This window comes from Brachyistius frenatus, unplaced genomic scaffold (genome assembly GCF_029030835.1).
Source record: "Brachyistius frenatus isolate BFR_SWC_R1_liver_20210118 unplaced genomic scaffold, ASM2903083v1 Contig_6, whole genome shotgun sequence".
In the NCBI taxonomy this organism is placed as follows: Eukaryota; Metazoa; Chordata; class Actinopteri; family Embiotocidae; genus Brachyistius; species Brachyistius frenatus.
Genome location: NW_027210605.1, coordinates 898,728 through 909,424, shown reverse-complemented (window position 1 = coordinate 909,424; position 10,697 = coordinate 898,728). Strand labels below are relative to the sequence as shown.

At 40.4% G+C, this 10,697-nt stretch overlaps 1 protein-coding gene across 1 annotated transcript; it reads right to left on the bottom strand.

Annotated features, from left to right (window-relative positions):
- Positions 1 to 1,056: 1,056 nt before the first annotated feature.
- On the bottom strand, positions 1,057 to 10,355 carry slc6a1a (solute carrier family 6 member 1a). The gene is made up of 15 exons (XM_069723373.1): positions 10,038 to 10,355; positions 8,641 to 9,025; positions 8,280 to 8,411; positions 7,996 to 8,096; positions 7,724 to 7,833; positions 7,438 to 7,570; positions 6,635 to 6,769; positions 6,433 to 6,536; positions 5,648 to 5,772; positions 5,351 to 5,463; positions 4,546 to 4,677; positions 4,210 to 4,312; positions 3,789 to 3,889; positions 3,458 to 3,625; positions 1,057 to 3,320 (listed from the first exon to the last, which is right to left on the bottom strand). The coding sequence occupies exons 2-15, from the start codon at positions 8,870 to 8,872 to the stop codon at positions 2,883 to 2,885; spliced, it is 2,127 nt and encodes a 708-aa protein (XP_069579474.1). The 5' UTR covers positions 8,873 to 9,025; positions 10,038 to 10,355; the 3' UTR covers positions 1,057 to 2,882.
- Positions 10,356 to 10,697: the final 342 nt, after the last annotated feature.

The following is a 10,697-nucleotide window of genomic DNA, read 5'->3' as shown; positions in this document are numbered from 1 at the left end:
ATCACGGGCTCGTTTATATGAGCTGCCATTAGGGGCACATTATTCAAACCCCAGTCCACTCGAACACATAGTTTTCTGTCCCTGACCTATCTCTCTTTCTGCCTTTCACACACACACACACACACACACACACACACACACACACACACACACACACACACACACACACACACACACACACACACACACACACACACACACACACACACACACACACACACACACACACACACAAACAAACGGGCGACTGGAGGGGACATCTCATTCTTTTATCCATGGCGAGTCATTGTGGTGGTGTCAGCTGGTGCCGTCTCTTTTATCACACTGGAAGCTAATGGAAGCAGCAATTGCAGGAGGTGGGGGAGAACACACACACACACACACACACACACGCACGCACACACACACACACACACACACACACACACACACACACACACACACACACATAAATACACACTGAGCCATAAGAGGTTGGGGAGATGGGACGGGTGGGCACACCAGGGGCCCCGAGGCAAGAGCTTTTTTGTGGTGATGTTTTCCTTGCTTGCTGAGGCCTCTCTATCAGCTTGTGTTTCTGACACTCAATAAACCACAAGGAAGGGCTCCAGACATTCTCTTTTGATGCCCAATTTTTTTTTTCTTTTTCCTGTAAGGATTATTTTCCTTTTTACCCCTATGGTAGAGTTACATACTTCAACCAGAACTACAGAGGAGAGGTTTTATTTAGTTTTACACGTCCCACCTGGCCTCATTCTAAAATAAACAGAAAAAATGAATCCAGCTACACAACACGTTGTATTTTCTCCACCTAATCCCTCCATGTCATTTTATTGCTCTAACATTCTCTTATTGACTGGAAATACTCTATGGACAGGCTTTATTTGCAAGAGAGGGAACAACAGCCAATTACTGCAGGAGGATTCAGTGCAGCATACATCTTTTGATAGGATAGTTGGAGTTGACCTAATTTTCTGGTAACAGTGTTACCAGAAACACTGTCTCTGGCTCCGACGTTAAACACACATGCTATAAGGGACATATGCCAGGCGTGTATTGTATTTATATTTTCTATAACTCTTTATTTTTTCCGTCTTTTTCTGTTTGTATAACATAACAATCGTGCTTTATCATGTGACACCATTTAGATACATATCATGTTTATATTATGTTTTACATTAGGCAGTGAGACAGTTAAAAATATACAAAACAATATTGTTTTACTAGACATAGTTTCTATTTTTAATATATTCGTCAGTATCTTCATTGTCATCATCATTTCGTATATTTCTGTAAGATATGTGCTTTAGCTTCTGTGATCAAAATATTATTGCAGAAAACAGCAACTCCATTTTTTCAACATTTAGACAATAACTTCCAATGTATTACAGACATTCACAGTTACATGTTTTACACAGTACAGTTTTACAACAAAGTTCCAGAGAAAACTGTGGTAGAGTAACTTTATACAAAATTCACAGGACATGAACTGTAGCCATTTCACATTTTCGCTCAGTTGTTTTGCTTTTCAAAGTAAACATGTTCTGTTCAAACCAGATGCCTTTCACAGTAGCTGCCATAGAAGCAAACTAACATTGTCCTAACACGCCATGGCAAAAGTCTGGGGAAATTAAAGCTTTGTGCTTTTCACTTGTAAAGCAAAGACAACACAAACAAAAAGAGAAACAGACCACTTGCTTACTGGCCTGCACTTATACATCTACATATGTATTGCTGAATACATACTGATCAAACTATAATTGATCATGACACATAAAGAAAAAAAATCATGAAACACAGAATTGGTCCAGGTTTTTGTGCTAGCATACAAAGTGGTATTTTATAGTTCTGCCCAGTCATGTAAACAGACTATGGCTTGGATGAAATTGGTGTACTGGCTTAAGGCCTTCTCTGTTCTTCTTCTTCTTTTGTTTGTCAGGAGACATTTCAGATTTTTTTTTTACTGATGTTCCTGAGGAAAGCATGCAAAACGTAAACAGGATTGACTGTAAGCATTAAGGGATAGTCAATGTTTTGTAAATCATTTTTCTAACCCTGTGCTTTTTTTTTTCTTCTTGTACTTCTTTGTACCCTGTGCTTTGCCAACCGAATACTAAATGGCATAGTTTTTGCTTTTGTCTGCCTATTGATTTTGGTCCTCCATCACAACACATATAGTATAAAACATCCTAAAAATAATTCTAAAAATGTTTTGATCACATAAAAGTTTTCTCTGTTTTGTTTTTTTTTACTGAAAAAAAGATAAAGAAAACAGAAGAAAAAATAACAGTCTCTCTCACAAAATCTTTTGCAACAAATACTGGATTTCTCCAGAGCTCCTAAACATGAACTTCTTATTGGCATTGTGCTTACTCAGAGCTCCCCGTTCGCCTTGTGGCCTGTATTTTACCTCACAGAGAGCAACCTTTGGAAAAGAGACAACTGTGTGAGGTTTAGTAAACATCCACAAAAAAAATTGACGCCATCCCTTGCACTCTTCAATGATGTCAATTTTGTTCACTACTTCATCTACTATATTCACACGGTATTTACTTGATTCATGAAGATATTCAACAAATCTCTAATCTATATCTCTAAGTTTTTTTCTTTTCTCACAGTATTACACAGTATGTTTAATTTTTTTTTTATTCTGAATTACGGTTGTATTTGCGAACACTAACAGTCTTTGATGTTGTTTTCAGAATGCAAACCAACAATAAGACATCATTGGCTTGGTTTACAAATGCAGAAAAAATTTGACATGGTCTGAAAATTGTTTTGATCACATATTGCCCCTGGAGGTAGGTGAATCAATTATAATCTTGGAAGTCCTTTGTAATGGTCTCTTTTGTCTACATGCTCCATGAGGGTTTCTTTGTTGTCTACACGTTGGCCTCAGCATTGGTCAGGTTAGAGGTCGGGCTTGTTGGGTTTGGGGGATTAACAGGCTCTGTTGGGCTAGTAGGGTTGGGTGGTGGGCTGGTCGGGCTGACAGTTGTGGTGATGGTGGGATTAGCCGGACTGGCCGTGGTGGTTGTGGTAGTAATGGTGGTGGTAGGACTTGTCGCCGGGTTCACCGGGCTAGAGGCACTGGCTGGATTAGCTGGTGCGGAAGCCGGGTTAATGGGCGTCACAGGGCTGGTTGAGTTGACAGGAGCCGGGTTGGTTGGGCTCGCAGGGTTTGCGGGAGCCGGGTTGGCAGGGCTGGCGGGATTGGCAGGGCTGGACAGGTTAGCGGTGTTGGTCTCGGCTTGTTGCTCAGGTCCATTCTCTTGGCATCGCCTGACAACTGCAGGAGGCTGAAGCATTATCCGAAGTCGCTGGTGGAGAAACACAAATTTATTACATAAGAGAAACGGTATGTGAGGTTACGCAGTCAGATTACGTGTTAAACTAAAGCTACGGCAACACAAACTGTCAAAATCCATGATATTCATGTACGGAATTTCCTTCTTACCTCTTTGTAAGTACCCTTGAGCCCGAGATACATATAGATCATGTATCCTGGTATGAGAATCATGGAGGACATCGCCATGAGCCAGCCTACTCCCTGGCCCCAGCCTGGGAACACATAGTCTCCCATCGTGAGAGGAACCATTTGTACGGCACTGAACAAGAACACCCCCTGTGGGAGACATGAGACGCTTTATGCATCCTGACACCACTGTCTACGGGCAGCGCTGCCTCAGCCCGACATGGCTGCAGGCAGGTAATATTGACTTTATTTATTGTTTCATTTTTCATGTCATGACTTTAGATGTACTGTTCTATTAGTTCAGAGAACTTACACCGACAATGAGAGGGGTGAACACGACCCAGCACAGCTTCCACCATATACAGGGCTTGTAGCCAATCATCTCCTGGATGTTGTCGTAGAACTTGTTCACACCTGCGAGACAAATGAATCTATGATCAAAATATTCATATCCAATTTATTTCAATTTGCTGCTGGCCTGCCATGCATGATGATGAGGACGGTGAGGTGGAACACATGAGTGCTCATGACCTTGAGGCTGAACAGTGTTTGAAGCTGCAGAAACGTCTCTGGGTAGGTGTGACATTTTCTAACCTTCATATTTAACCCACCCTCCCCCAACTTTTCGCACGTGATGTTTGGTGAAAATGTAAAAAGAAATATAATATATTTTTTTTAATGGTAATTTTGTTCTTTTCTTTTGCTACATTACTTGAAACACGGATAATACACACCGTAGAACCAGGATATGGAGATGCATTCAAAGAAGACCAAGAACAGCAGACACATTCCACTGGCAGAGTAGTAGTCAAACAGTTTGAACACATAGATTCCACCCTGGTCACAGAAAAATGGATAAGTGTTATAAAATATTTAATATGCAGATATACTCTGGTATTGTAATTTATTAAGAGGAAGAAAAAAAAATCACAAATTAAATGGCATCTTTTAGACTACATAAGTGCATGAATTCTACGAGTAAATTCTGATTAAAATTAATTTTTTTCTTTATACTAATTTTTGTAATCAGGTGCCATGAAGAGCCACATGAGAGAGCTGCCCTGCTGTACCTGTGTGATGTTTGAAAGTCCGATCAAATAGGACACCAGACAGACAGCAGCGATGAAGATCTCTCGTCTACCATTAAGAGCTCTCGGAAACTCATCCATCAGAGCCGTGATGAAGCCTTCAACAGTGCAGAACTGAAGGACAGAATCATAGAAACAGCATTAAGCAGAGGTATGAATATATGCACTATTTGCACCTTGCTGCTATTCTTTGACATAAAATGTTTTTAATACGTAGGGTATATCTACCTATTTTGTTGAGGTCTGTGAATATTTTACAAAATGATTTCTGTCCCAGAGGACCTTCACTTTACTGGTTAGACTGACTGATGATGACAAATGACAAAGAACTGCAGTGTGCACTAAACCACAGGACAAAAACACAAACATCCTTTAAATGTCTGAGGATCCACTTCTTGGAGGCCATTTTGGTAAAAGCCCTGATATGCAAAAGCCCTGTTGCTATGACAGTTAGAATAGGGTTCAAATTTATGTCTTTTACTTTGAAGTGCTGGTGGTCACAGCCATTGTATTACTGTGTATGTTTTTTTTTAATCACTCTGGCCTCATTTAAACCCAGATATTATCCACAAAATAAAGAAACACAGACGGTGGAACCTGCGGGCACATGGAGGTGATAAAACTGCATTAAAAATACTTGACAGCTGATGTTGAAGCCCAGCTAAAACTGCCCACAAGAAGCAAATTGCATGCTTATCATGCAGAGAGCAGGGGTGAGCTGCATGATATGTACCTGCGTTTAAATATTTAGGTCAGCCCATGAGCAGATCATCTTCAAGTCCCTTACCTGGCTGTCTATCCCCAGCATGAGCAGCATGGAGAAGAACAGAATGGCCCAGAGAGGAGACACAGGCAACTGGGTTACAGCCTGTGGGTAGGCCAGAAAAGCTAAGCCAGGACCTGGATAGTAAATAGAAAAATTTTATTTCATCAGGGACAATTATTGTTCTATTTTGATAACTGCAAACACACATTTTCACATGGAAATGTCGACAAAAGCTGTGTTTAGCAGTCAGTATCAATGACAACGCACCTATTTTGTGCAAAGGCAGAACCATTACAGAAGAAATCAGTCTGTAGTTACCTGAAGCTGCTACATCGGCAATGTCTTTCTTTGTCACATGTGCCATGAAGCCAACAATAGAGAAGATTACGAAGCCAGCAAACATGCTGGTACATGAGTTGATACAGCACACAATGATAGAGTCTCTGGGGAGAGGAAATATAACATCGGGTCGTTGTCAAAGATTTAAAATGACTCTCTTTTTTTTTTTTTTACTTCTTTATTTATTGAACTTCCCTTTTAACCAAGTCTAAAAGAATAATTAATGCTTTTTATTCTTTTTGATCATATATATGTTTAAAAGAAATGCAATCTTATAACAGATTAAAAAAAAAATTCATTTAACTCATATCAATTAATACATTTCTCATATATTTTCATGGAAATAGATGTGATGGAAAGGTAGAGCCATCTAAAACAAGCCCACAAATTGCACAAAATGAATACAACTATTTTTTATGTAACTGATTGTTTATGTGACCCAGAACCATGGGGCTGCTGGAGAAAACACTCTGCTGGGAAAAAAAAAAAAATCTTTTTTTTTTATCCAGTATGCAGAGCAAGAGAAAGAAACAGCCTTCTCCTTGGATTATTATTATATTCCTGCCAGGAACTCACATTTATAAGACCTTTTTAAGGGCTCTTACCAAGTATCCTTGAATAAGATCTTATGGTGTATGATATAGCAGCAATTTAATTACTGCTATGTCAGCTGTAATGATTTTCTCTCATGTATCAAATTCAGCAGCGTTCTCTGTCATTGCCTTATAGATTACATCCTGTTCAGGAATCATCCCCAGTCTTACCTGTAAACATTGTTATTGAAAGGGTTGTAGCTTCCCAGAGCTATAAGTGACCCCAGTCCCAATCCATAGGAAAAAAAGATCTGAGTAGCTGCATCCAGCCATACCTGACAAAAGGAAATGAGAATATAACTGCGTGAGGCCCAGTTCTGTTCACTCAAGCATGCATTACATAGGTATGAGTCATACAATAATATGTCATTACCTCAGATTGTTTGAGCTTTTCAAAGTTAGGGGTGATATAGAATAGAATTCCCTCTCTAGCTCCAGGTAGAGTCACCCCACGGCAGAAGAGAATAAACAGCATGAAGTACGGATACGTAGCTGAGAAGTAAACAACCTATAAAATGTGAGACGGTTATCAGCAGGGTAACATCTTTGCATTTAAGGATATATATGGTGCATGGAATGGTGAATTATTTTCATGAAGTTTTGTTGATATTTACTGGATTTTTGTATTAAAAAAACTATTAAAAGGACCAAATATTCAGCAAATAAATCACTGCACCTTCACTTTGAATCAGCTCTCTGTCTCAGTGCATTTATGGCTCTGTGCAGGCACTTTGTGAGCAAAATGCGGAGGAGGAAGGGATATTTTGTCACCAAAACTAATTTTATTTGCTATGGTCATGTGATGAACTAGACTTTCAAAATGTGGCACAACAAGGGAGAGAAGCTGCTCCAAGTGAAAGGAGAGGACAAAACCAGATTGTAGCGTATGGCTGTTTGTTGCTCCTCCTATCATGAATCCACACTCAGTGAAGACAATGTGTCAGGAGGATTGGAATTAGAGGAGCCACCATGAGGCAGAGCAGGATTAGTGAACACAAGTTTTTGGTGTCTCTTCTCTTATTTTAAAATCAATCTGGACAATGCTGACTGCAACCTGAATGATTGATGAGGTGATATTAGATTGATTAATATTGCATAGCTGTCACATACTGCTCCTCATTGGGAACCAGTATAGCATAAGAGGTGTTGGGCAACCAAATCTGGCGACCATCTTACCTTCCCTGTCCAGCCAACCCCTTTCCAGATACAGAAGTACACAAGAACCCAGGCGATGGCCAGTGTTATTGCCAGTGGCACTCGAAGCTGGCCTGGTTTTTCCAAGCCATCAGTCATTTCAAGCATGTTGCGCCTATAAGTCAGAGCAGACAACAATAAGACTATTATACACACAAGAAAATAACTGTGCAGCAGAGGAAGCTGTCTTTTGTGTAGCTCGGGAATGCATGCAGGAGAGTTTAAAGTGCTGCTTTTGTGAAAAGCAAGAGAGCAGTCAATATCTTACTCCCAAAACTCCAACACTGAACTGGTGAGATTGGTGGTATCTGCAATGGAGTAGTTTGTATAACATCTGTCTGTGTTCCATGGATTGTTACATGAGCTCCATGGAAGATCCTGAAAAACCAAAAAATGTAAGTGTTTTTCTTTCATCTTTGACAAACTTTGGGATCAGAAAATTCTCACAGGCATCAGAGGCTACATTCACAATGAACAACCTTGACCTTATGCTGGTAGAAGCTTTTAATGAATCAAGTGAGAACACTGTGTTATACTTACAGCGGTGAAGGAGTTGTACAGGTAGTAAATGGCCCAAGAAATGATTACAATGTAGTAAATGTTAAGCCAGAAAGACAGGACAGCTGCTGCAAGGCCCACACCTATCATGGAAAAATTGATTAATGTAGTAAAATGATCATGTGACCTCCATAAATCCTGCAGGTCACAATTATCTCTATGAAAGCATCCAATACAAATATTTTTCCAGTGCAGATTGTTACAAAACCGATATTTTAGATAGGTCTGGTACAAAGACACATGTATTTTATATTTTGTTAATATACCTTTAAACATAGGAGCCAGTTTCCACACACCAAGCCCTCCAATTGATGTGTATTGACCAAGGGCGGTTTCCAGTAGGAACAAGGGGACCCCAGCAAATATGAGGGTCAAAAAATAGGGAATCAAGAAGGCTCCTGGATGGACAAAAGTACATCAAGTTATGCAATTAAACAATGACCAATCCCACTGCACTGACGCACTACTTAAAACACCGCAGCACAACGTCTATTAATTAGGGTTGCAAATGTAGGTGATATTCATTCTTTTTATGTCTTCTACACGGTCAATTAGCTCGACTATGTGCATAATAGCGCTGAATGGGCCGTGCAGTTTGTTTAAATTAGCAGTGAAAATAATGTTTACCTCCACCGTTTTTTCCACAGAGATAGGGAAATCTCCACACGTTTCCCAGTCCAATTGCATAACCAACACACGACAGGAGAAAATCAAATTTTCCCGCCCATGTTTCTCTATCTGGCAACTCCTTTTGCTTATTTTCGGATTTCACGTCCAGTGACTTCGGTTTGTCATTATTAGTGGCCACCTCGTTTAGTTCTGTGACTTGTCCATCCGTTTTGGTGCCGTTCGTCGCCATGTCTCTGGATTTGGCAGAGGTCCTGGCAGTCGAACGGGAGGCTTCAGCACCAGTCCACGTAGACAGCAGCTTCGCGGTTTTTAGACCTAACCTTTGGAACCAAATGTCTGGAGATGAAGCCTGTGCACACACGGCTCCTCAGTCGCCGTTAACCTGGAATCGTGAATAGAGTAATTTGTTTTTTTTTTCAGGGGGCGCAGAAAATATGGTCATTTATGAGACAAATATGGACACATTTTGCAATACATTCATTTAATCCCTGGCAGGTGCAATAGAACAATGCCAATTAAATCCAAACATACACTGTTTAACTTTGAAATATGCATTTAAAAACGCAGACTAATGCATCTGGATCATTTGGCACCCTGACAAAATTTTCATTCATATCGGACTCAACAAACACCGAAAAAAAAACATCGATGGCAAAGTCATGCTGACTTGCCTCCACAACTAAAACACAGACGATACGTAAATTAACAGCAGTCAAAACCAGATCAGCAGACACGGCAGCCTGAACAAAGTCTGCGATTAAATATGCCCCAAAAGGAAATCGGAAATGAACATTACGGACAGAAACTGAAAAGGAAAACTTTAAGACGAATTACAGGATCCAAAACATGCACTTGAAGCGCAAGACGCACCGTACCAATACCAAATAGCCTATGAGAATTAAGCACAATGAAGTCCACCAATTACCACCGACAGATTCTCCCAACAGTTATCCACATACAGAATTGAAAGCAGCAGGGATACAGAGAGGTCTCAAACAAACTGAAACACAAAATGCATAGTGGAGACAAAGGGATGTCCAATGCGTAAACGCTTTACGCATCAGGCTGCACAAATAGCTGCCTCATTCTATCCGATTAATTGAGAACCGTAAGCGTTTTTAAACGCACAAGAATGCGTCCCCAGATTTGCAACATCCAATAGCAAACAGTAATCAATTCTGCATTTAATTGGGTATAGCATGTAGGTTCAGAGATCATCATGCAATCATTACATTGACCCCAGCAACATATTTGTAGTCTCATTCACAGTTTAATCACTCACACTATCGCCGCAAAGACACAAATGAATCATACATTAACCACACTCGTTATGAGGGTTAAAACACGTACACACGCACAGACAGACGCAAGAATTCAGCATCCAGTTTACTCACAATGAATCTGTGATCTGTGCCGCCGAGGATACGCTGTCTGCCACAAATCCCGAAACGAGGTATCCGTAGATTCCTCCTGTGGGTGAAGTTGTAAACTCCCAATATTTCTTGAAACATAAATAGATGTTACTTCCATTAAAAGACTTAAAGGGACAATGCAGCTTTAGAGGTGTCCAAGCAGGAGCTGTCCAGCGGGGAGCAGTGCTGAAGACCAGGAGGAGGAAGAGGAGGAGGAGGAGGAGGAGGAGGCTGAATCAACACGGGCAGCAGCCGCTTCGCCTTGTGCGACTGTCTAACATCAACAACCAGAGACTCAACTCCCATCTACACAGCCTCAATGTCATCTCAAAGTCGCCCCCCCTCACTCCTCCTCCTCATTCTCATCTATAGGCTGTGCTGACATCGCACTTGCCGCGTGTTTGTTTTTAGTATTTCAATTTTTATTTTCCCCTTTTCAATTAATAAAGAGGTATTTACAATTTTGCCTTCATCTCCCAAAGCATGGCAGCCAAGTTTTGTAACCGACTGAAATAAAGACGAGTGATTAAATTCCCATGGTGCAGATTAGGTGATAAATAATTAGTTTAGAGGCTTTTTCAAAAAACTCTTTTATTTTATCTGAAATGAAGAGTTTTTATTTCACATTGTGAAATAGGATTT